At 41.0% G+C, this 26664-nt stretch overlaps 1 protein-coding gene across 3 annotated transcripts in view; it reads left to right on the forward strand.

Moving 5' to 3' along the window:
- Positions 1-26664, forward strand: part of HELZ (helicase with zinc finger) — a 149428-nt gene that overhangs the window by 14419 nt on the left and 108345 nt on the right. For all 3 annotated transcript variants that reach the window (XM_040244371.1, XM_040244372.1, XM_040244373.1), the window contains 3 exons: positions 5886-6113; positions 9071-9107; positions 25844-25968. In XM_040244371.1, coding sequence (XP_040100305.1) covers positions 5904-6113; positions 9071-9107; positions 25844-25968 — 372 coding nt within the window. In that variant the 5' untranslated portion in view covers positions 5886-5903. The remainder of the gene's footprint in view (positions 1-5885; positions 6114-9070; positions 9108-25843; positions 25969-26664) is intronic.

The following is a 26664-nucleotide window of genomic DNA, read 5'->3' on the forward strand; positions in this document are numbered from 1 at the left end:
CTCAATTAAAGTATTTATTGAATGGTTTTAGTGAATAGGATGGTTGTCATGGGAATATAGATGATATAAAACAGGACTCCTATTTCTAAGATAGTTGTGTTGGTCACATAAGGCATCCAAGATAATGATGATTAAGAGGCAGACCATCCGTTCAGTTCAGTTCAGTCACTCAGTCGCGTCCAACTCTTTGCGACTCCATGGACTGCAGCATGCCAGGCCTCCCTGTCCATCACCAACTCCCGAAGTTTACTCATACTCATGTCCATTGAGTCAGTGATGCCATCCAGCCATCTCCTCCTCTGTCGTCGCCTTCTCCCACCCTCAATCTTTCCCAGCATCAGGGTCTTTTGAAATGAGTCAGCTCTTTGCATTAGGTGGTCAAAGTACTGGAGTTTCAGCTTCAACATCAGTCCTTCCGATGAATATTCAGGACTAATTTCCTTTAGGATTGACTGGTCGGATCTCCTCGCAGTCCAAGAGACTCTCAAGAGTCTTCTCCAGCACCACAGTTCAAAAGCATCAATTCTTCGGCTCTCAACTTTCTTTATAATCCAACTCTCACATCCATACGTGACTTCTGAAAAAACCATAGCCTCTACTAGACGGACTTTTGTTGGCAAAGTAACGTCTCTGCTTTTTAACATGCTGTCTAGGTTGGTCATAACTTTTCTCCCAAGGAGTAAGTATCTTTTAAAAAATCTCATGGCAGCAGTCACCATCTGCAGTGATTTTGGAGCCCCCCCAAATTAAGTCTGTTACTGTTTCCACCGTTTCCCCATCTATTTGCCATGAAGTGATGGGACCAGATGCCATGATCTTTGTTTTCTGAATGTTGAGCTTTAAGCCAACTTTTTGACTCTCCTCTTTCACTTTCATCAAGAGGCTCTTTAGTTCCTCTTCACTTTCTGCTGTAAGGGTGGTGTCATCTGCATATCTGAGGTTATTGATATTTCTCCCAGCAATCTTGATTCCAGCTTGTGCTTCATCCAGCCCAGCATTTCTCATGATGTACTCCGCGTGTACGTTAAATAAGCAGGGTGACAATATACAGCCTTGATGTACTCCTTTTAGGAAGACCATCCTATAGGAAGTAATTTTGGTTTTGGGAGCATCATCCTTAGGGAAATAGACCTTGAAGTGTGCATTTAAAGCTGGGCAGGATTTAGGTCCACAGAAAGGAGGGAAGGGTGTTTGTGTAGAGCAAAGGCGTTGGCAGAGACTCAGGCTGGACTGTGCTTGGGGCCTGTGTGGAGAACGGTGGGAAGGTTCTGTTGTAGTCAGACTGTGGGTGGCCTGGTTATTTGGTGATGAGCTTGGGTGTATCGTTTTACAGGATGCATCCTGACTCCTGTCTGTCTCATCCCCAAGGAAACAGTGCACACTTGACTAGCCGCAAGCTCTCCCACTGCTGTGCTGTCCAGCGGGGAGGAGGAGGCACCTTCTGCAGTGGGTTCCTCAATACCGTATCCGTCTGGCTTTTCTTTCATCACAGTACAGTTACTTTCTAAAACAGTCTTGTTTTCAGGATAATAATTGGGTTTTCCACAGGGAAAATAATGTGTGAGGCAGACAAAACGCAAATTACAGACTTAAAAAAAACGAATCTCTAATTTTTTTTATAGTATTTCTTTTGTTTAAACTTTGTTAGTTATGTAAAAAACTTAGGTATTTTACTGTATTTTTCTTCAGGTTTCATATGGTTTTTATTATTTATATAGTTTAATAATTAAAGAGAATCATGGATGTTAGTAATTTCTGTTCAGGTGGAAATGATGGTAACGTTTAGTACAACTCATCAGTCTTCTAAAACTTTGACAAATGCAGTCTGATTCATTCCAGCCAAGTTAATTATGAGGTAGATAATTCTTTTCCCCTAATGGAGACAAATGTAAAAAAAAAGATAGAGAAATAGTCTTCAGTTTAGGTTGAAGAAATTTTAGTTACTGCTATTGGTTCCTGCTGTTTGATCATAGTTCCTTTTTGTTTTTTGAAGTCTATCTCTAATCAAGTAAGATTTAATTTTTTAGAAATAAAAGAGGGCCATGACTAATAAGAAAAGTCAATTTAAGGATAATAGTTGAATATTTAAAAAATATAACAGTATTAATACATTTCTTGACTTGATTTCAAGGTGATCTGTCGGTTTTCCTTGTATTGTCACAGAAGGAAGTCCACATTGGTATGAGAATGATGCTTATAAAGCACCACCCTGCTTATCAGCTGTCACTGAACATGTCGTAGTCCAGGCCATTCTGCCTACCACCTCTGTGGTGAACTGCTGATTTCATTTTTCTTCCAGTATTTACTTTTGGTCTTGGACCAGTTTTCTAGCTATGATGGAATTCTTCAAAAGTATGTTTTTTACATAGTGAACTACTCATTGATCTGTTTGGAGAAATTCTTTCTGAGGCTACATTCTTGCCTCTGAAATGTATGCAGGGAAAAGTACAGGTTTTCCATTTATTAACAAACTTACCCTTCTTTATCTCTTTGCAGTTTTTAAAATCCATGTCCATTGTGACACTGATACTCATATTTTTAAAATGAATAACATTTTTTTCTTAAAAATCAAAGTGTAAAATGGACTTTTTCCTTTAGTAATACAGTTCTATTAATATAACATGTATAATTGTGCAGCCATCAGTACAATCAGAATACAGAATATTATCACCCCCTAAAATTCCTTAATGTTATCCTTTTAGTTAACTGTCCCCATCCTATAATCTCTGCAACCACTGATGTTTTCTCCACCCCTTTAGTTTTATCTTCTTGAGGATGTCATATAAATAGAATCATGCAGTATGTAAACTTCTAGACTGGGTTCTTTTACTCTTTGAGCTTCATCTAAATTATGGCATAAATTGAAAGCGTATTCCTTTTTATTACTGAGTAGTTTTCTATTCTCACTAATTAAAGGACATTTGGGTTGTTTCTAGTTTTTTTTAACGTTTTTGAATAGAGATGCTGGAAACATTTGTGTACAGATTTTTGTGCAAACATAGATTTCATTTCTTTAAGGTATCTGCCTGTGGGGAGGCAGGATTGCTGGATGATACACTGAGTGTATTTTTAATTTTATAAGAAACTGTCAACCCTCTTCCCGGAGTGGCTATACCATTTTATATCCCTAGTAGCAGTGTATGAGAGTTCCAGCTATTCTGCATCACTGATACTACCATCATTTTTCATTTAGCCATTCTAATAGGTCGGAGAAGGCGATGGCACCCCACTCCAATACTCTTGCCTGGAAAATCCCATGGACGGAGGAGCCTGGTAGGCTGCAGTCCATGGGGTAACTAAGAGTCAGACACAACTGAGCGACTTCACTTTCACTTTTCACTTTCATGCATTGGAGAAGGAAATGGCAACCCACTCCAGTGTTCTTGCCTGGAGAATCCCAGGGACGGGGGAGCCTCATAGGCTGCCGTCTGTGGGGTCGCACAGAGTCGGTCGGACACGACTGAAGCGACTTAGCAGCAGCAGCAGCAGCAGCATTCTAATAAGTATGTAGTAAAATCTCATCACGGTTTTGTGTTTCTCTAATGACTGATGCCACTGAACATCTTTTCCTGTGCTTATTTGCCATCATTATATGATCTTAGTGGAGTATCTTTTGAAATCTTTGCCCAGCTTTTCATTGGGCTGTTTTCCTACTCTTGAGTTTTGAGAATTCTTGTGTATATTTGGATACAAATCCTTTTTCAGATATTTGCAATTGGTTGTCTCTGCAGTTGCAGTGATTTGCAATTGGTTTTCTCTCAGTCTTTAGCTTTGCTTGTCATTCTTTTTCATTCTTTTAATAATAGCATTTTTCAAAGAGCAAAAATGTTTAATTTTGATAAAGTCCATTTCATGCTTTTCTTTTTTTGTATTATACTGAAATGGAAAAAGATTTTCTAAATAAATTTCTATTCTATGAAAGTGGTAAAAAGCAACTTAGTGATGGGAATGTTCTCATAAAGTTGACTTTTGGGGAAGGTGTGAATTTTATCATTTTCTGGAAAAGTGGTGCTAATTAATTAATATATTGCTTAGTTTGGGGACCATCTACAACTTTTGCTTAACAAAAGGATGTGGTTGGTTTAGGTTGGTGAGGGTCTTCACACTTTATATAAAAAATGGTAATCACTAGCTGGTCATAGTGCACAGCTATGTAGGAATTAGTCCTTAAGACTGTTCCAGGGTTAAAGTAGTGATACATTATATTCACAGTTGATGCTTCTGGGAGTGTCTTCAGTTTCTGTTCCACTGGAACATCATTAGAACTCACAGTCAGTGTCCTAGCTAAAAGTGTGAGCTACATCAGAATGTCTGGATTTGAATCCTGCCCTTTATGTACATTATAACTGTGGGTGAGCAACTTCTCTGTGCTTCGATTTCCTTATCTATAAGTGGGAATGATAATAACACCACCTTGTAAGGTCATTATGAGGAAATGAGATGACACAATATACATTATATATCTCAGCAGTGTCTGGCACAGCATGCGTTCAGCAAAGGGCTCTTGCTATTACTTTTATTATTATTGCTGAAATAGCTTTATGATAAAATTATTTAAACAAATGTTTTGGAATATTTTCAATAGTCAAGATAACCACATATCACACTAAGTCATTTTTCTTCCATTTTTTCTCTTTATACTTGTTATTATTAAAATGCCCACATTTTTTTCTTTATACTTTTTATTATTAATCAGTAATTGTGGCCTAATTGTTAGTAATTATCCTGTATATATACACTGTTTTGTAAGATAACTGTCAGTTTGTTTTTCGCCTCCTGTGAGGTACTAATCAGATATGCACATACACGTCAATTAGCTTCCCACTGCCTGAAACAGCACCAAAACAGGCTTAGTCCAGAGAGAAATTTGAATTAGGCTCACCTGACTACAAAGTCCAGGTCCAGCAAGCTGGATTCGGGACTCAAGTGAAGTTGTCGGGGCTCAGGTTCTCCCCGTGACTCAGCTCTGCCTTTTCCTGGATGGACTTCAGTTGTTGGCGTTGCATATAGAAAAACGACTGCAGCATATCCACCCCCTGTAGCCGCTCAGAGTTTAGATTCAGCGGGAAAGAGCACCAGCCTATTTCCCAGAAGCCTCAGCAAAAGTCTCATGATGTCTCATTGGTTCTTCTCATATCTGACCTTGAGCCAATCAGTCCCTGAGTTTGGGGCTATGAGACTCGGATTGGCCAGTTCTGGTCACATGACACCCCTTGATTTTTCTTTTCTTTTCTTTATTTGGTGGCGCCTTCTCTTCAGGGGCCACATTTCCTCAGAGCAGGGGAGAGGTAATGACTCAGAGGGGAATCATGGGCTTTTATTACCAGAAAAGGGGGTGGATGGATACTGGGTGGTCAAACAGCTTAATGTGACAATAAGCCCTTTTTGTAGATCGGAAGCAGATCATAGGAGTCAGTGGATTTGGATTCGAATTTTGGTTTCTGATTCCAGCTCTTTTGTCTGTGAAATTTTTTGTATTGGTGGGCAAAAATCCCACACGATACGGACTTGGGTTCTCTGTAGCCTTAGTAGCAGAATTATTAGACTGAAAGTTGGAGGTTGCATAGGAAGCATTTCTCCACCTTCTGGTTATAAAAGACAAGAGGAGCCTCATGGCTCGCTGTGTTTTGTAATACTCAGCATCGTGTTCATTCGTAAATTTGCCTCATTTATAAATCTGATGTATTGGTGGTAGTGTAGTCCTGAATTGAGAAGTATAGATTTTGTAGCATCATTAGCTGCTGCTCAGCTGTGACCTTGATCAAAAGGCTGGTTGAGAGTAACTATTCAGATAGATAATTAAGCCAGCTGAGATAGGAATGGGGCTAGAATTTATGATTAATAGGTTTTTGAAACCTCCCCTTGCTCTTTCTCCATGTCTTTAGGATTCTTGTCCCTGAGTCATGGAAGACAGAAGAGCTGAGAAGTCATGTGAACAAGCATGTGAGTCGCTGAAGAGGCAGGACTATGAGATGGCCCTCCAGCACTGCACAGAGGCCCTCCTTTCTCTCGGCCAGTACTCCGTGGCTGACTTTACAGGGCCCTGTCCGCTGGAGATAGAGAGCATCAGGATCGAGAGTCTTCTTTACAGAATTGCCTCCTTTTTGCAGCTGGTGAGTAGACACTGTCAATGAGCCAATGGTAGACCATGTTAAATGACCTTTTTCTTTGAGTGGGGACTGGTGGTGGTGGTTCCCTCTGCAAATCACCAAATTCTGGGCTGAGGAGTTGTGTGAAGTGGCTAGGGATTGCTGAATATCTTTGATGGCAAGCAGCTGTGTTTTTAAGACCTGAAAGTTTTACTGTTGTATAGCATTTTTGACTGTCCGCTCAGTTCAACAAACATTTATTGAGTGCATACTATGTGGTGGACACTGTCCTAGGTATTTGTTTTATGTTGGTGAAAAAGAGAGATCCCTCCTTCGTAGTACTTTTTCTAGTATTGTGGAGGGGCAGGCAATAAAGAATAGGAATTATAAGTAAGTGAACACTTTGGATTGTTAGAAGGTAACAGTTTGCATGAGAAAAGACATAAAATAGAAGGTTTCTAGGGTTGGGGTAGGGTTGCAATTTTTAAGTTACAGGCAGAGGGAACTATCAGTACAGACTTCCTCAGGCAGGAGCATGCCTGCTGCGTTTGAGGGACAGCCCTGGAGTCCACTGTGTGGGAGTAAAGCACACCATGAGGGAGTGCAGGGCGTGGCTGGAGCCTGTGGGGTCTCCAGCTCACTGTGAGGTCTGGTTTCTGTTCTGCTTGAGGCAGAGCACTCTTGTGGGATTTTGAGCAGGGCAGTGGTGTGATCTGATATAATAGGAATTATTTGGTCTCTGTTGAGAATAGAGTTTAAAGTATAAGGGTTAAGAGTAGATGCAAAGAGACTAGTTTGGAAGCTATTAGAATAATGTAGGCCAGAGATTAAAAGACGCTTACTCCTTGGAAGGAAAGTTATGACCAACCTAGACAGCATATTAAAAAGCAGAGACCTTACTTTGTCAACAAAGGTCTGTCTAGTCAAGGCTATGGTTTTTCCAGTGGTCATGTATGGATGTGAGAGTTGGACTATAAACAAAGCTGAGCGCCGAAGAATTGATGCTTTTGAACTGTGGTGTTGGAGAAGAGTCTTGAGAGTCCCTTGGACTGCAAGGAGATCCAACCAGTCCATTCTGAAGGAGATCAACCCTGGGATTCCTTTGGAAGGAATGATGCTAAAGCTGAAACTCCAGTACTTTGGCCACCTCATGCGAAGAGTTGACTCATTGGAAAAGACTGTGATGCTGGGAGGGATTGGGGGCAGGAGGAGAAGGGGACGACAGAGGATGAGATGGCTGGATGGCATCACGGACTCAATGGATGTGAGTCTGAGTGAACTCCGGGAGTTGTTGATGGACAGGGAGGCCTGGCGTGCTGTGATTCATGAGGTCGCAAAGAGTCAGACACGACTGAGCGACTGAACTGAACTGAACTGATGCTGGGAAAGATTGAGGGTGGGAGGAGAAGGGGACGACAAAGGGTGAGATGGTTGGATGGCGTCACCGACTCAATGGACATGGGTTTGAGTGGACTCCAGGAGTTGGTGATGGACAGGGAGGCCTGGCGTGCTGCGGATCATGGAGTCGCAAAGAGTCGGACACGACTGAGCGACTGAACTGAACTGAACTGAACTGAGGCCAGAGATGAAGTGGTTTAGATCAAAGTGGTAACCATGGAGGTGGTGAGAGGTGGCTTGGTTCTGGGTATAATTTGGAGGTGGAATGAAGCGGATTTCCTAGTGTGTGGAAGGCAGAGAGTGAGAGGTCTGGAGCAGTCAGCGTCCACTTACTTTGACTTTTTCTGTCTGAGCGTTTGGAAGAGTGGAGTTGCCTTCCACTGAGATGAGGTTCTGTGGATGGGGAGCAGGTTTTATGGGAAAGAGTTCGTTTTGGACACAGTGAGTTTGAGATGACACTTAGATTCCCAGCCAGAGATGCGGAGTAAGCAGCTGGATGTGCATGTACGAAGTCTGGGCTGCAGATGGTCCTGTGGTCTGTGGGTGGTAAGAGCCTCGGGCCTGGGTGAGATCCCTCGGGAGTGAGTGTAGACAGAGAGGAGGAGCTGACTGAGGGCTTGGTCTCAGGGCACTGGTTTGAGAGCTGGGGAGAAGCAGCAAAGCACCCTGGAGAGCACCCCGTGAGGCTAAGGGAAGCCAGGAGAGCAGGGTGTCCGGGGGCCAGAGCAGGAGAACCTGTCCAGGTGAGCAGATGCTCAGCACGTCCACTGCTGGAATAGACGGGGAGAATTGAGAGTTGACCAAAAAATGGCAGTATATCTAAATGGGTGCGTGTAAATACATCTGACTGGTGGCAGCCACTGGTGATTTACGTGCTGTGGGGAGTGAAAGCTTGATAAAAAAGAGTTTAAGAGAAAGTCAGAAAAAAAAAAAGTCAGATGGAAGGGATTTGAGTATGTGATACAGACAGTTCTTGAGGAGCTTTTCCCCGTTGAAGCAGACGCTCACACAGAAAGAAATGGAAACCAGTGGGAGAAGTGAAGTCGAGAAAAGGATTTTTTCAGATGAGAGAAATAAGAGCTTGTTGTTTATAGGACTAAACTGAAAGAAAACAAAAAATTAATGATATATGAGAAATAGAAGAGGCTTGCCAGAGTGATATCTTGAGTAGGCCATGGAGCATACCTGCTCAGGTGGTAGGCCTGGCTCTACCTGGGACAGGTGGGAGGCAGAGGGGGGCAGGAAGTAAGCAGCCGGGGAGGTGACCCTCATGGACAGTCTCTGCAGGACAGCCGTTCACTCAGCAGAGTGAGGAGCTGAGAATGAGGATGGGGTAGAGGGTTCTGGTGACTTGAGGTTAGAGGAGGTGAGAAACAGGGAGCACATGGCCGGGGAAGTATGCGGTGAGGGTTACTTGGAAAGGATTGCGTAATCCTCAGCACATGAGTTAGCCGTGGTCTGTGAGTAGTAAATTTGCAACATTAATGATTAAACTTTGAAACAAAGCTGCAGCCTTTCGATGAAATCTCTGTTTTAAGAGGCCTTGAACTACTTAACTTTATCTTGTATCTTTTATTTTGCAGAAAAACTATGGGCAAGCTGATGAAGATTGTAGACATGGTATGTTTAAAAACAAAATTCTCTTCTGCTTTGAAGATTTAGAATTATTTCATTGAGTAATGTTTAAGATTTGATATGTTCATGTACTGATTCCAGTGGTGATTTCCATTTGTGGTGCTGACTCGCCTGGGTGGCTCTCCTGGCACGGTGGGCGCGCCAGGAGCACGGCCCCTACTCCCGAGTGGCGGCCTTGCTGCACTCCCTCGGGAACACTGGTGCCCTTGAAAGTGTGTGACTATTTTCAGTCAGCAGAGAGCTACATTTTAAGAACTGTAACACACAACACACATTAGTTAAAATGGTAAGCTTGGATAAATTGGAAAGCTGGACCTCTTTTCCCCTTCATTAGAAGATTTTCCTTAGAGAGAAGAGATCGACTAGAATGCTCTTTAGTGCTTTTTCCTGTTTTCTTTTGGTCAGGAAAGTGATTAATAAGATTCTTGCTCTTTGGGTGCTCATAGGCTAGAAATCCTTTTCTTCGAGATTGCTCCACTCTCTAGAGTGAGTCTAGGAGTGAGTGGGAGAAGGGTTCAGTGTGCATTCTCACACACTCTTGGTGAGAGTTTTGCACAGCTCAGTGATTTGGATAATGGAATGTTCCAGTTCCCTAAATGGGGAGGAGGGCTGAGGTGTTTAACGAAAATTAAAGATCTTTTCCTGTTTGCTCTTTTGTGTCAAAACTTTTCAAGTACTAGCTATTTTTGTTGTGAACCTTACAGAATGTAAATCTTACCTACTCCTGTGACATACTGGACACATCGAACCATTCATTGACGATTCAGTGACCTCTCTGTAAACCTTGCTTCATAGAACTGTGCACTTTGGGAGACGACTGGCGTCTGAGAGATACTGAGTACAATCTTTACTACCTATAGACGTTTAAAAGCTACTAATAAGCCAGCTAATATAAGTCAGGCAGTGTAGGAGGGCCAGCACCCCTTCTCCACGTGAGGGGCAGCTGGGCCATTAGTCTGCTGCGTCTCTTTGCCCTTCTCTGCAGTGAGCACAGATGCTCGTGATGTGCTGCATACATGCGGGCATAGGGTTTTGCTTTAAAGGTGAGAAAGGATTATGTGATCATAACAAAACTGCTTGCTTTCTTCCGTAGCAATATAGATCATGGATGTCTTACTGAGTTAATAATGCATCAGCTCCAGCTCCTGCACCATAGTCCATGGTGTAGATAGCCATCATTTACTCAGCTGTTCCCATGGTGGTGGGGCATTCGGGTGGTTCTAGTTTTCTAGTTTGTCAGAAGTCACCCTGTAATAATCATACATTGTTTCTCACTGCTGCCTTTGTTTCTGTGTGGTAGTCTTAAAAGTTAGATGCCTAGATGAAGGAGTTTTAAAAGTTGAATGTCTGGGTTAAAATATACAGATAATTTTAACAGACACTTTTAGATTAGTTTCAAATGCACACATTTTTAAATAGTTCAGAAAAAAATTAATGAAGTAAATATGGCAAAAGATGGCAACCTAAGTTTCAAGAATATGAATGCTTATTATACTATTTCCCCTAGTTTCTCATTCTAAGTTTTTCATAATTTAGAAAATTATGAAAAATTCTCATATCTCATTTCACAGTCTCACATATCAGCAATATGTGAGAATGCCTGTTTCCTATGATCTCACTAACTGGAACCTCTCAGTCTTGACATTGTGACAATCTCATTTGTGAGAAATGACCTCTTTCTTTAATTTTCGCTTCCTTGAGTACTAATGAGGTTGATACTTTTCGTTTGGAGACAAACCAAGTCCCAGTAGATTAGCTGACTTGTAAGAAGTTGTGGAGGAGTCAGTGCTGTTGGTACGGGAGCGCATGGAACAGTGTCGCTCTCTTTGTTAATTGTTTACTTGGCGTTTAAAGGTAGGGATTATTTCACAACTGCTGGATTACCAGTACAGAAATTTAACCTGGAAACCTTGGAGATGAAGGCTAGGTCTCTTACCTGGATTGTGATCACAGGAACATGAAAGTGTGTGTGTGTCCAGACTCACCAGGTTGTATACGTTAGTCTCGTGCAGGTTTGTGTACTGATTCTGCCTCTGTAATGTGGGGAGAAAAGCACTGTCTCGGATGAGGTTGTAGTGAAATAAGTGTATGCTTGTGGTGGTCGTGGGGGGTTCGAAGCAGAATACAGCTTGGTAATATGTTCACACCTTTGACCCACTAATCTCAGTGCTGGGAGACTGTCCCAAGTAAATATTTCAAAAGAAGGAAAAAGTGGTCTGTGGAATGGTGTTCATTGCGGTGCTGTGTGGAAAAGGGGGAAATTGGTTAGCTTGCAATAATGGTTCAATGATTACATTCTATGCATTCCTTGTTACCATTTATGTGATAAGTAAGAACATGGAAATGCTTATTTAATGTAAAGTTGTTCATTTGAAGTAGACATTTGGAAATATTGTCAAAAGTTTATGTGTATATATTGCTAGTTGTAGAGTTCTGCTTTTATATTATATATAATTTTTTCCTCTTCCCTTTTGGTAACTTTTTTTTTTTTTGAAGTATAGTTGATTTACAGTATTACTTTAATTTCAGGTGTACAGCAAGGTTATTTTTATATAAGATAAAATACTGTGGTTGGGCAGTCAGTTAGCAATAAAAAACAAGACCAGAGTCTCGGCCTTTGTTAATTATTATACCGGTTCGAATGCTGGGTGCCGAGCAGCTCCCTCTGCAGGGCCCCAGACCTTGTTTGCATTAGATGTGCTGCAGGACCCCTTGGTGTCAGTATCAGCTTGCATTCCTTGCAGCTCGCAACAGGCCTCATTGCAGCTACCCTCCCTGCTTCTCCCTCCACTTGCTGCTTCTGACCCTGATTTCACTCTCTCACACAGGGGTGGGAAACCCGACAGGCAGTCTTTGTCATGGAGTTAAAAAATTTAAATTCTTTTTTATTATGAAAAATTTACAAGGAGAAACTAAAGGAAATAGTATAATAAGCATTCATATTCTTGAAACTTAGGTTGTCACCTTTTGCCATATTTACTTCATTAATTTTTTTGTTTTTTCTATTTAAAAGTAATTATAGATACCATGATATTTATTCCTAAATACTTCAGTATGCATCTGTAATAAATAAGATCATAACTGTATAACCACAGCATTATTATTAACCTAATAAAAGTGACCATAATTCCCTAATATCCAAAATCCAATCCATAGTCAGATTTGCCTGGTTGTCCCCAAAATGTGTTTTGTGTTTTTTTTTAATGGCTGATTTCTTTAAGCCAGGAACTAATCAGAGTCATAAGATTTGAAAGTTGGAGTTCTGCTTAAATAAACAGATTCTGAGTAAGGACTCAAGGGCATCTTGAAAATAAACTACACAGACTTTAAGTTCAGAGAGTTTAGTTCTGAGTTTGGTGTTGTGTTCTGGATAGTGAGGATTGTCAAGCCAGTGGCAATGAGTAAGTCTGTTTCCTTACCTGAACATAAGCTGTATTTGGCATAACAGGAAAACTTCTATAAAATAAAGATTTTTCCTGTGCTTTTGAAATATTCATCATATAGGAAACTCAAATTTTTTACACTAACAAAATAGAATGAGGTAAACGGAGACAGTGAAATCAGATAGTAGTCTTAGCAGCTGAAAGAGATTAGTGCTGCATGTAATGTGTCAGTCAGACTCAGTCATGATAGCAGTGGATATTTTCCATACAGCTGCAAGATGCTTAAACTCTAGCTGAGAGTGTCATTAATTAAGAAAGTAATACAAGCAGGAGTTTGGGGCATCGGTTGATATTTATTATATTAATACTTCCCCTGTGAAGTGATTCAGTAACCAAAAAGCCCTGTTGAATAGATGCTGACTGTCCTAAAAAAGGCAAATTGATACATGATTGATTGAACCTTCTACACTTTCCTTTTTATCTGAAGAGTTTTCATTAAATAGATTTTATGGTAATTAAACATTTTTTGGGGAAAAATAGTTAATAAGGGTAATAATATTTATTCAGAATTTTCTCTGGGTCAGACCCTCTGAAATAGTTTGTTTAAACACATTGTAATACCATTCCAATTTTACAGGTGATGAGTGAGATTAAGTAACTTGCTTAGGAGCACAGAGACTGTCCAGAACTGGACTGTGGTTTTGAAGTGAAGTCTTTCTGACCTGAAAGGCCGTGCTCCTTCTCTTTTATCTGTCCTAAGCTATAATCTGTGTATTCTTTGGAGTTTTATAGACATTATTCTGTTTAGTATAATAAATTTGGGGGAGGAAAGGTATATGGATATTTTATATTCTAGAAAGGATTAAAAAAAAAACTGAGGCTCAGGGTGACATTGATAATCATTAGTAGAGTTGGACAGGAATTTGGATCTTCAAGCCAGGTTTTTCTATTGCCAAGACTTTTAAATAGTGGAGCAGTTGTAGTAATATTTCTTATTCTTTAGATCCAGTTGCTGCAGAGTCACTGGACGTTGCAAAGATGGTACAGAGTGACCCCATGTGCTGTTTTCCCCACTGGTTGCATCTTACACAACCATGGTTACATCTGACGTAACCGTAGTACAATACCAAAGCTAGGAAGTGGGCTTTGGTTCAATGACTGTGTGTAATTCTGTGTCATTTTACTGTGTGTGGATTCATGGAACCACCAGCACAATTGAGGTTCAGAACTCTTCCATCATGTGAAGCCCTTTTTTTGTGCTACCCTGCATAGTTACACTCATGGTCCTACCTCCCTTTATAACCCCGGCAACCACTAGTCTGTTCTCCATCTCTGTAATTGTGTCCTTTTGAAAATAACACACAATAGAACCATATTGTTTGTGACCTTTTTAAAATAACTTTTTCCCTCTCACCGTGTATTTGAGATCCATCCAAGTTTTTGAGTGTATGAATAGTCCATCCGTTTTTATGGCTGAGTAGTATTCCACAGCCCCTTCATTGATCATAGCCTTGTTGTGGTGAAGGGGCTTACGTAACCTAATGAGGCTATGAGCCACCCAAGACAGACGGGTCATGGTGAAGAGTTGTTACCAAATGTAGTCTACGGAGGAGAAAGTGGCAACCCACTCCAGTATTCTTGCCGTGAGAACCCCACGAACAGTATGAAAAGGCAAAACGATATGACACCGGAAGATGAGCCCCCTAGGTCGAAAAGTTGTCCCTTCTGCTACTGGGGAAGAGTGGAGGGCAATAGCTCTAGAAAGAACAAAGCAGTTGAGCGAAAGTGGGCATGGTGTTCAGTTGTGGATGTGCCTGGTGGTGAAAGTAAAGCTAGATGCTGTAAAGAACAGTATTATATAAGAACCTTGACTGTTAGGCCCATAAATCATTGGTCATGGTCAAGCAGGAAGTGGCAACAGTGAATATTGACATCTTAGGAATCGGTGAACTAGAATGGATGGGAATGAGTGAATTTATTTCCGAGGACCATTATATCTACTGTGGGCAAGAATCCCATAGAAGAAATGGAGTACCCCTCATAGTCAACAAGAGAGTCTGAAATGCAGTATTGGGTGCAACCTCAAAAATGACAGAAGGATCTTGATTCTTTTCCAAGACAGACTATTCAGCATTACAGTGATCCAAATCTATGCCCCAGCCACTGATGCTGAAGAAGCTGAAGTTGACCAGTTCTATGAAGACCTACCACACTTTTGAGAACTAACACCAAAAGATGTTCTTTTCATCACAGGGAATTGGAATGCAAAAGTACAAAGTCAGGGGTTACCCAGAATAACAGGCACATTTGCCCTTGGAGTACAGAATAAAGCAGGGCCAACAGAGTTTTGTCAAGAGAACACACTGGTCACACCAAACACCCTTTTCCAACAAGCCAAGAGACAACCCTACACGTGGGCATCACCAGATGGTCAATACCGACATCAAGTTATGTTCTTTCAAACTGTGGTGGTGAAGAAGACCCTTGAGAGTCCCTTGGACAACAAGGAGATAAAAAGGAAATCAATTCCAGATATCCACTGGATAGACTGATGGTGAAACTAAAGCTCCAGTATTTTGGCCACCTACTGCAAAGAGTTGACTCTTTTGAAAGACCCTGATGCTTGGAAAGCTTGAAGGCAAAAGGAGAAGGGGACAGCAGAGGATGAGATAGTTCATCACTGACTCAATGGACATGAATTAGAGCAAACTCTGGGAGGCAGTGGAGGACAGAGGAGCCTGGCGTGTTGCAGTTCATGGGATCACAAAGAGTGAGACGCGACTGAGTGACTGAAAACAATAACAATGTGTCCCACAGCGTGGCCGCACCACCGTCGGGTCTCCAGCAGGAACCTAAGGCTTTGTGGAATAGGGTCTCCACTCTCACTCTTCACTTGCCCTTAATGCCTATCAACTATTTTAAGTAAAGTTCTTATATTTAAGTTGATAGGGATTAGAAAGTTAAATTATAAAATGCTAATTTTGGAATAGAATGAAAATCAGGAAAGTGAGTGAATATTTAGTATTTGAATTAAGTTTGAGGACTGTTATCTTTCAAGTGTGCAGACTCCCTTTTTCCTATGTGTAGATGTTTGAGAAAGCAATAGTCTTTGAACTTAGGTCCTCTGAACTCAATTGGAAGAGGCTCATCGTGGTCATATGACTGTTCTGTGCCTTTTCTTATTTATGCTGGGTGTCAGTTACGGTCAGAAGTGACATTATACATTTATTTCATGTTGTTTTTCACTCATGGGATAAACACTAGCATTAATTTTATATTAGATGAAATTATACATAAAAAAGAGATTTAAAATGAGTGGTAGCTTGCCCTTTAAAAATTTCAGTTAAAACTATACCAGAAGAGGGCGCTGAAGTCAAGATGGCTGTGAACACCTGAGCACAGCGCTCTCCCCCAGGGCCAGGACGGGGAAAGAGCAGCGAAACGTGGGCGTTTCTCGTTGGCAAGCACATCAGCCAGGGAAAACAGTGAAGTGAGGGAGGGTCTTAGCACAGAACTTCCCACAGTCAGAATTTCGTCCGAGTGCTTAACAGTGGAGATGGCGAGATGTTGGCTTTTGACATTGAAATGAAGGCTGTGAAAGAGTTGTAGATTTAAAAAAATAATACAGTTAAATTGATCTTTTTAAGTAGAAAAAGCTTCTTCCAGTTTTTGAACAGTTAACACAGATGAACTTTCCAGTAACTATATAGTAGAGGCATTGTGGAAATTAGAATTCTTTATGAAGAGAAGGTTGAAGTCTCTGCAAGCAGCATATTCTCTCTCTCTTTCTAATGCACACACAGTATGACAGGTACTTTTGCAAATACTGTTTTAACATTGCCTTATGTGAAAAGTTCATTCAAGCATGTAGATGAAATAAAAACCTCTTATGATACGCTGGGGAATGAAGTTTCAGGTTTGCTTCTATGATTTTGTGTGTTGTCAGCTTTTAACTGTGTATAATTTTATATTTGTATAGTGATGAGAAAGTTGAGGTATATTCATTGTGCGTCTCTTGCTCCTTGGAAGAAAAGTTATGACCAATGTAGACAGCATATTAAAAAGCAGAGACATTACTTTGCCAACAAAGTTCCATCTAGTCAAAGCTATAGTTTTTCCAGTAGTCATGTATGGATGTGAGGCTTGGACTGTAAAGAAAGCTGAGTGCCCAAGAATTGATGCTTTTGAACTGTGGTGCTGGAGAAGACTCTTGAGAGTTCCTTGGACTGCAAGGGAGATCCAACCAGTCCATCCTAAAGCAAATCAGTCCTGAATATTCATTGGAAGGACTGATGCTGAAGCTGAAACTCCAGAACTTTGGCCACCTGATGGGAAGAACTGACTCACTGGAAAAGACCCTGATGCTGGGAAAGATTGCAGGTGGGAGGAGAAGGGGACGACAGAGGACGAGATTGATGGACGGCGTCACCGACTCAATGGACATGGGTTTGAGCAAGCAAGCTCCAGGAGTTGGTGATGGACAGGGAGGCCTGGCTTGCTGCAGTCCATTGGGTTGCAAAGATTTGGACATGACTGAGTGACTGAACTGAACTGAACTGAAGTTGCTTCAGTAATGTCCAGCTCTTTGCAACCCCATGGACTGTAGCCCACCAGGCTCCTCTGTCCATGGGATTCTCCAGGCAAGAAGACTGTGGTGCATTGCCATGCTCTGCTCCAGGGGATCTTCTCAACCCAGGGGTTGAGCCCCCTTGCTTCTCCTGCTTTGGCAGGCGGGTTCTTAACCACTCTTGCCACCTAGGAAGCCCCATCTTATTGAATTAGCTCTAAAATTTAAGCTGGAACACTGAAAATAAGCCAGGAGCCTTTACACTGAACTACAGTTGAAGGAAAGTGTACTTTCAAGAATATACAATAAGATCTCAGCTTTAAAGTTTACTGTATACACAAGGGGTTGTAAAAGAGATAACAAAGATTGTTGTGACTGGGTTGAAGGACCAAGTACTGACAGCAATAAGAGCAAGGTAGGAGGGATGTGGGGACAAAAAGAGAAAGCAAGAGAATGAGAGAAAGTATATTATAGAATTTAAACCTAGGGGTGAAGCATTTAGAAGAGGTCTAATGATCCCAAGCATTGAATTTTGTTAGGGCGTTTCATTTTCCAAAAGCATTTTGTTAAGGAAATATTTTATCTGCAAAAGACTTTGGTAGGAAGGACATAAAGTTTCACTAAAGCTGCAGGCCACATGCCTTAAAGTATTATGTATTACAGTTGGAAAAAGAGAGAGAGCAAGGGCAAGAAGGGTGGAGACAGGAGAAGGGTAGTGGGAAAGAAAAAAAAAAACTGGTAACATGGACACTGGTGAGAGATCTGCCCCAGAACTGCTCTTTTGATTTATGTCATGTTTTCTGATACTTGTTATAAATGGACATTTTGAGGTAACTTGTCTTCCACCATTTGGAATCTGTTTATATACTCCTCCCCCATCCCTAGGATATATTCAGCTACAAGTTTATGGCCAGAGATTAAATGGCTGCTATTTAGGAAGGAATTTATTTATAAATTACAAATTTTTAATGTATTTATTCAGTGGATCTATTTTTATTTATTTAAAATTTATTTTAAATTGGAGGATAATTGCTTTACAGTGTTGTGTTCATTTCTGCCATACAGTAACATGAATCGGCCATAAGGATATATATATCCCCTTCCTCTTGAGCCTCCCCCCAACCCTTAGTTTTGATTCAGTTCCTGATGTGTTGTTTTGGAGAACATGATCATATCCAAGTGGTGAGTAACTTCATTTTGTTAATGACTCAAAGATTTAGTTTAGTGATAATTTAAAAATTTCTTTTGAGAATATTGGAAAAGTACCACCTTGATTAGGCTATGGTCCTCAGTACAAGATTTTAGAAATAACTAAGGACTTGATAAGAGAAATAATGTAAAATGGTCATGTTACTGAAAAAATACAGACTAATACTCAGCATTTACTGAACTTTAAACTTGTTTTAAGTGATCTTATTCATGGCAGGCAATACTTTACAGGCAAGGGGAATTATATTTTAATTGTTTATCCTCTTTTTGGTAGCCAGGGGCTACCTTACAGAGACTGTTTTGGTCAAAGCGGTTGAATGAATGCATGCGTGGATGTCATTCAGTTGTGTCCAACTCTTTGTGACCCCATGGACTGCAGCCTGCCAGGCTTCTCTGTCCATGGGGATTTTCCAGGCAAGAATACTGGAGTGGGTTGCCATGCCCTCATGGAGTGCAGCCTGCCAGGCCCCTCTGTCCATGGGATTCTCCAGGCAAGAATACTGGAGTGGGTTGCCATGCCCTCCTCCAGGGGATCTTCCCATCAGGGATTGAACCCAGGTCTCCTGCATTGCAGGCGGATTCTTTACCATCTGAGCCACCAGGGAAGCCCAAGAATACTGGAGTGGGTAGCCTATCCCTTCTCCAGAGGATCTTTTCAACCCAGGAATCGAACCAGGTTCTCCTGCATTGCAGGTGGATTCTTTACCAGCTGAGCTACCAGGGAAGCCCAGTTGAATGAATGAATACTCCTTTAATATTACTCATTTTCTGGTCCAGAACATTCCAAGTAAGAGATATTTTAGGTCTTAGCAAATCTTACAAAAACTTAAGAATGAAAAGGGATAGAGCCTTGAATTTCACATCACAGCCAAGATGCAGGAAAGAGTTCTGTGCTCACAAAGCTCCACAGATAGCTGGTGGGGAGAGAATTTATTTGTAAGGAAACATAACTTTTTTACAGTTGCCCAAGATTAGATTATGTTTGGCAGGTTCAATAACTGAGGCAAATTTTATTATACACTAGGCCATACTTTGTATTCTCTCAGGCTTTTTCAAAATGTTAAAGATAATACAGTACCAGAGTGACAGCATTGCAATTTGATTGTATCCTATGACACAATAGCAGGATAGCTTTTTACCCATAATAGTTGACTGTTTCTTTGCCACAGTTCTTCATGTGGGATCCTACAAGGCATAAACTGAATTGCACTTAAAGACAACAGTTAGAAGAAAGTGCATCAGCAGCAGCGTTTCTTGTCTGAAATGTTTAGAGAGGGGAAAAGGAAAAGAATAATATGGAGACATTCAAATACCAATAGAATGGCAGAACTTTTGTAAAATAAAATTCAGCTAATACTTTGTACAAACCAAAGACCTTTGAAAAGTGTTTGTAAAATATGTTGTTTAATGCTTTTTAAACAAAGTGACATATTCATCTGATGCTGAAATATTAAAAAATTTTTTTTCATTTCCCTGAAACATTCCTCAGCTCTTGATAACTAGTTTCTTAATATCCCAGTTACTCAAAAGGAGCTCAGATGTTTCCTCAAGTTTTCAATACTATTGTATAATTTTTAGAGGGTTAGGGAACATCTAGGGAACTCTTATGAGGGGACTGTGCTAGATATTCCATATAGTTGATCTTTACCACAGCCTCGTTAGGTAGCTATGGTCACCTCCATTCTACAGGGAAGGAAGCAGGCTTAGAGAACGTGAATGATCCAGACCTTGGCAGAACTACTGGTTTTCTTTAAGACGCTTTCCTAGCTTTCTGTCATTTGATTCTTGCAGCACAGTTTTCGTGTTTCAGTTCTACAAATGACCGTGCTAAGGGCCAGAGAGAGAAGATGACCTGCCAAAGGTCACATTTGAATAGTTTCAGGAATAGTAAGATCAGAGGGAGATGTGGGCTTACTGTGGAATTTTCTGAGGTACTCAAGACATTCTCAAGGATCTGCTACTCATGTATTGGAATTGTCAGCTGAGCACGAGTGATCTGTAACATGGATGGAGTGAGAGCAAGTTGGTCTAAACTAAAAGTAATTGAACAAAACCTTCTGAAATATAGAGACTACAACTTTCAAATCAGTTGCAGTTGCAAAAATCAGTTTTTAGTAAAACTGATGCAATACGGTGAAACCCAGCATTCAAAAAAATAAGATCATGGCATCTTGTCCCATCACTTCATGGCAAATAGATGGGGAAAAAATGGAAACGGGTAGACTTTATTTTCTTTGGCTGCAAAATCACTATGGATTGTAACTGCAGCCTGAAATTATAAGATGCTTGCTCCTTGGAAGAAAAGCTGTGACAAACCTAGACAGTGTATTAAAAAGCAGACATCACTTTGCCAACAAAGGTCTGTATAGTCAAAGGTATGGTTTTTCCAATAGTCATGCATGAACGTTGCACCATAAAGAAGGCTGAGTGCTGAAGAATTGATGCTTTCAATCTGTGGTGCTGGAGAAGACTCGTTAGAGTCCCTTGGACAGCAAGGTGATCGATCCTAGTCAGTCCTAAAGAAAATCAACGCTGAATGTTCATTGGAAGGACTGATGCTAAGGCTGAAGTTTTCATACTTTGGTGACCTGATGCAAAGAGCTGACTCATTGGAAAAGACCCTGATGCCGGGAAAGATTGAGGACAGGAGAAGAAGGGGGTGACAGAGGTGATAGCATCTCTGACTCAGTGGACATGAGTTTGAGCAAACTCTGGGAGACAGTAAAGGACCGGGAAGGCTGGTGTGCTCCTGTCCATTGGGTTGAAAAGAGCTGGATACGACTGAGCGACTGAACAAGAGCAACGAGAGATGAGGAGGACACTGCGTAAGGACCAAGGGGTCGCCTGGAGAGGACACAGCAGTCGTGCATGTTCACGGGCCCAGCACAGGAGCATCTCAGTACAAAAGGTGGATGCTAAGCCACAGAAGAGGAAACTGGAGTAACACAGTAACAGGTGGGACTCCAGCACTCCACGTACACCAATGGACGGGCCATCCACCCTGAAAATTAATAAATACAGGCCTTAAATGACCCATTGGACCAAATAGATTTAATTGATATTTATAGTATAAATATACTAAAACATCCATCCTAAAACATCAGAATATACTTTCTTCTCAAGTGAACATGGAACATTCTCCAGGATAGAGCACATCTTGGGTCACAAATGAAACCTTGGTAAATTTAAGAAACTTGAAATCATATTAGGTCATATGTGATATGTTGCACCAGTTCTTCAGCACTCGGCCTTCTTTATGGTGCAGTCATATCTGACGACAACACTGTGAGATTAGGAATCAATTATAGGAAGAAAAATTGTAAAAAATGGAAACACATGGACGCTACATAGTATGCTACTTCATAACCAAGAGATCACTGAAGAAATCCAAGAAGAAATAAAACAAATATCCAGAAACGAAAGACAACGAAAATACGATGACCCAGAATCTATGGGTGCACCGAAAGCAGTTCTAAGAGGGGAGTTTATGGCAGTTCAGCCCCGTCCCAAGGAACAGGCGATTTCAGATAGACAGCCTAGCCTACACCCAAAGCAACTAGAGTTGACAAAAAAAACCCAAAGTCAGTGGAAGAAAAGAAATCATGAAAATCAGAGCAGAAGTGAAAGAAATAGAAACCAAAAAAAACAATAGAAAAGATCAATGAAACTAAAAGCTGCTTTTTTTGAGAAAGATTAACAAAATGCATAAACTTTTAGCCAGACTCATTATGAAGAAAGGGGGGAGCACTCAAGTTAGAGATGAAAAAGTTACAACTGACACCACAGAAATACAAAGGATCATACAGACTACTACAAGCAACTATCTGCCAATAAAATGGAAAACCTGGAAGAAATGGACAAATTCTTAGAAAGCAAGCAACCCAATCAAAAAATGGCTGTAAGACCTAAATACATGTTTCTCAGAGAAGACAAACAGACCGCCAAAAGCGCATGAAAAGATGCCCAGCGCCACTAATTCTTAGAGAAATGCGAACAAAAACTGCAATGAGGCATCACCTCACACAGGTCTGAATGGCCACCATCCAAAAATTTACAAACAATAGATGCTGGAGAGACCGTGGAGAAAAGGGAACCCTCATGCACTGCTGCTGGGACTGTGAGTTGGCGCAGCCGCTATGAAGAACAGTATGGAGGGTCCTTAAAAACTAAAAGCAGAATGGCTGTATGACTGAGCATACGCCCCCCACTGAGCATACGCCCCCCCCCCCCGCACTGAGCATACGCCCCGTGAAAAGCAGAATTCAAAAACGACATGGACCCCAGTGTTTATTTCAGCTCTGTTTGCGGTAGCTGGGACATGGAAGCAACGTAAATCAACAGAGGAATGGATATCTGGTACATAAGACAGTGGAACATTTGTTGTTTAGTTGCCAGGTTGTGTCCCGATTCTTTGCAGTCCCATAGTTTATAGCTTGTCAGGCTTCTCTGTCCATGGGATTTCCCAGGCAATAATACTAGAATGGGTTGCCATTTCTTTCTCCAGGAGATCTTCCCGACCCAGGGACCAAATCTGTATCTCCTGTGTTGGCAGGCAAGTTCTTCACCGCTGAGCTATGAAGGAAACCCACAAATGAAATACTCAGTTCAGTTCAGTCGCTCAGTCGTGTCCGACTCTTTGCGACCCCATGAATCGCAGCACGCCAGGCCTCCCTGTCCATCACCAACTCCCAGAGTTCACCCAAACTCATGTCCATCGAGTCGGTGATGCCATCCAGCCATCTCACCCTCTGTCGTCCCCTTCTCCTCCCAGCATCTGCCCCCAATCCCTCCCAGCAACACAGTCTTTTCCAATGAGTCAACTCTTCTCTTAAGGTGGCTAGAGTATTGGAGTTTCAGCTTTAGCATCAGTCCTTCCAAAGAACACCCAGGACTGATCTCCTTTAGAATGGACTGGTTGGATCTCCTTGCAGTCTGAGGGACTCTCAAGAGTCTTCAGCACCACAGTTCAAAAGCATCAATTCTTCGGCGCTCAGCTTTCTTCACAGTCCAACTCTCACATCCATTCATGACCGCTGGAAAAACCATAGCCTTGACTAGATGGACCTTTGTTGCAAAGTAATGTCTCTGCTTTTCAATATGCTTTCTAGGTTGGTCATAACTTTCCTTCCAAGGAGTAAGCATCTTTTAATTTCATGGCTGCAATCACCATCTGCAGTGATTTTGGAGCCCCCAAAAATAAAGTCTGACACTGTTTCCACTGTTTCCCCATCTATTTGCCATGAAGTGGTGGGACCAGATGCCATGATCTTCGTTTTCTGACTGCTGAGCTTTAAGCCAACTTTTTCACTCTCCTCTTTCACTTTCATCAGGAGGTTTTTAGTTCCTCTTCACTTTCTGCCATAAGGGTGGTGTCATCTGCGTATCTGAGGTTATTGATATTTCTCCCGGCAATCTTGATTCCAACTTGTGCTTCTTCCAGCCCAGCGTTTCTCATGGTGTACTCTGCATATAAGTTAAATAAGCAGGGTGACAATATACAGCCTTGATGTACTCCTTTTCCTATTTGGAACCAGTCTGTTGTTCCATGTCCAGTTCTAACTGTTGCTTCCTGACCTGCATATAGATTTCTCAAGAGGCAGGTCAGGTGGTCTGCTATTCCCATCTCTTTCAGAATTTTCCACAGTTTATCGTGATCCACACAGTCAAAGGCTTTGACATAGTCAGTAAAGCAGGAATAGATATCTTTCTGGAACTCTCTTCCTTTTTCCATGATCCAGCAGATGTTGGCAATTTGATCTCTGGTTCCTCTGTCTTTTCTAAAACCAGCTTGAATATCTGGAAGTTCACGGTTCACATATTACTGAAGCCTGGCTTGGAGAATTTTGAGTATTACTTAAAATTAGCATGTGAGATGAGTGCAGTTGTGCAGTATTGGAATGAAAACTGACCTTTTTCACTCCTGTGGCTACTGCTGAGTTTTCCAAATTTGCTGGCATATTGAATGCAGCACTTTTCACAGCATCATCTTTCAGGATTTGAAACAGCTCAACTGGAATTCCATCACCTCCACTAGCTTTGTTCATAGTGATGCTTTCTAAGGTCCATTTGACTTCATATTCCAGGATGTCTGTCTCTAGGTGAGTGATCACACCATTGTGATTATCTTGGTCATGAAGATCTTTTTTGTACAGTTCTGTGTATTCTTGCCACCTCTTCTTAATATCTTCTGCTTCTGTTAGGTCCAGACCATTTCTGTCCTTTATCGAGCCCATCTTTGCATGAAATGTTCCCTTAGTATCTCTAATTTTCTTGAAGAGATCTCTAGTCTTTCCCATTCTGTTCTTTTCCTCTATTTCTTTGCATTGATTGTTGAGGAAGGCTTTCTCATCTCTCCCTGCTATTCTTTGGAACTCTGCATTCAGATGCTTATATCTTTCCTTTTCTCCTTTGCTTTTCGCTTCTCTTCTTTTCACAGCTATTTGTAAGGCCTCCCCAGACAGCCATATTGCTTTTTTGCATTTCTTTTCCATGGGGATGGTCTTGATCCCTGTCTCCTGTACAGTGTCAGGAACCTCATTCCATAGTTCATCAGGCACTCTGTCTATCAGATCTAGTCCCTTAAATCTATTTTTCACTTCCACTGTATAATCATAAGGAATTTGATTTAGGTCATACCTGAACAGTCTAGTGGTTTTCCCTACTTTCTTCAATTTGAGTCTGAATTTGGCAATAAGGAGTTCATGATCTGAGCCACAGTCAGCTCCTGGTCTAGTTTTTTCTGACTGTGTAGAGCTTCTCCATCTTTGGCTGCAAAGAATGTAATCAATCTGATTTCAGTGTTGACCATCTGGTGATGTCCATGTGTAGAGTCTTCTCTTGTGTTGTTGGAAGAGGGTGTTTGCTATGACCAGTGCATTCTCTTGGCAAAACTCTTGTTAGCCTTTGCCCTGCTTCATTCCGCATTCTAAGGCCAAATTTGCCTGTTACTCCAGGTGTTTCTTGACTTCCTACTTTTGCATTCCAGTCCCCTGTAATGAAAAGAGCATCATTTTGGGGTGTTAGTTCTAAAAATGAAACATTACTCAGCCATAAAAAGGAACAAAACCATGTCATTTGTAGAGATGTGGATGGACCTTGTGTCTTTCAATACAGAAAGAGAAAAATACATGTTAACACATATTTGTGGAATCTAGAAAAATGGTAAAAATGATCTCATTGCAAAACAGAAATAAAGGCACAGATGTAGAAAACAAATGTAATGGATACCAGGAGGAAAAGGGGGGGGATGAATTGGAAGAGTGGAATTTGAGATATACACTACTATGTATGAAACAGGTAAGTAGTGAGAACCCGCTCTACAGTGCAGGGAACTGCTGGGCGCTCTGTGGTGACCTAAATGGGAAGGAAATCCAAAACGCGGATACATGTTGATGTGTGGCTGGTTTACTTCTCTGTAGAGCAGAGACTGACACAGCGGAGTAAAGTAACCACAGTCCAATTAAAAAAAAGAAGTCATGCCTAGGATAGTGTGTTAATAGCACAATTGAGAAGAGTGTGTTTTGAATGTCACATGGGTGATGATGGCTGTTCTTTCATGACAGTGTTGGGAGAAGGACTGGCCAAGGGAGACGGTGCCTTTCAGGCAGTGCTGTGCTGCATGCAGCTTAAAGGGAAGCTCCAGCCTGTATCCCACATTCTTGCCAAGTCACTGACAGGAGAGTCCCTGGTATGTTGACTGGTTCTAAATTTGAATGTCCAAAAATGTACTCACCCGTTGGACTTCTTAGGTGTATTACCTGCCTCCTGTAGGTTCTGCCAGAAATCAGCGTCTGTGAGTAGCTACTTACTTCTTTTCAGCATACTCATATTTAAGCATTGGATTCTTTTATTAATGTAGTTTGTGATTAAGAGAGAATTTTTAAAACTTTGGAAGTATAGAATAACTGATTTTCTTTAAAGGTATAATTTAACAGAACCTGAAGGTATTTTTGAGTTTTAAAATGCTTCTGTGGATATATGATCTTATAGGTTTCTTTAATTTAGTCATTTATTGTCTAAAATGCTTAAATTTATCTAAACTAAGTAATAATTACTTTTCTTTCTGACGATGTTCATATTCATGGCTGCTCTGATGAAGTTATCTCATTCTATTCAGACCTTGAGATAAATTTTTGTATGTGCTATTAAATTTTCTAGAGTTTTTATCTGTTTGTTTTTGGATGACTTAATGGAAAGACTTCCTTTTTTGAACTTTAGTTGGCAGTCTATAGAAATTGGAAGAAAAGATATGTTGACTTTTTTTCACCAGTAGCTAACTGTTACAAAACTGATACTTTTTGAGTCATAATGAAAGATGGTGAAAGTAAAAAAAACACACGTATACTTTGTTATACAGCTTGAGTTCTCTATGCTTCTGAATTAT

This window comes from Oryx dammah, unplaced genomic scaffold (assembly GCF_014754425.2).
Source record: "Oryx dammah isolate SB20612 unplaced genomic scaffold, SCBI_Odam_1.1 HiC_scaffold_8, whole genome shotgun sequence".
NCBI classification, from domain to species: Eukaryota; Metazoa; Chordata; class Mammalia; order Artiodactyla; family Bovidae; genus Oryx; species Oryx dammah.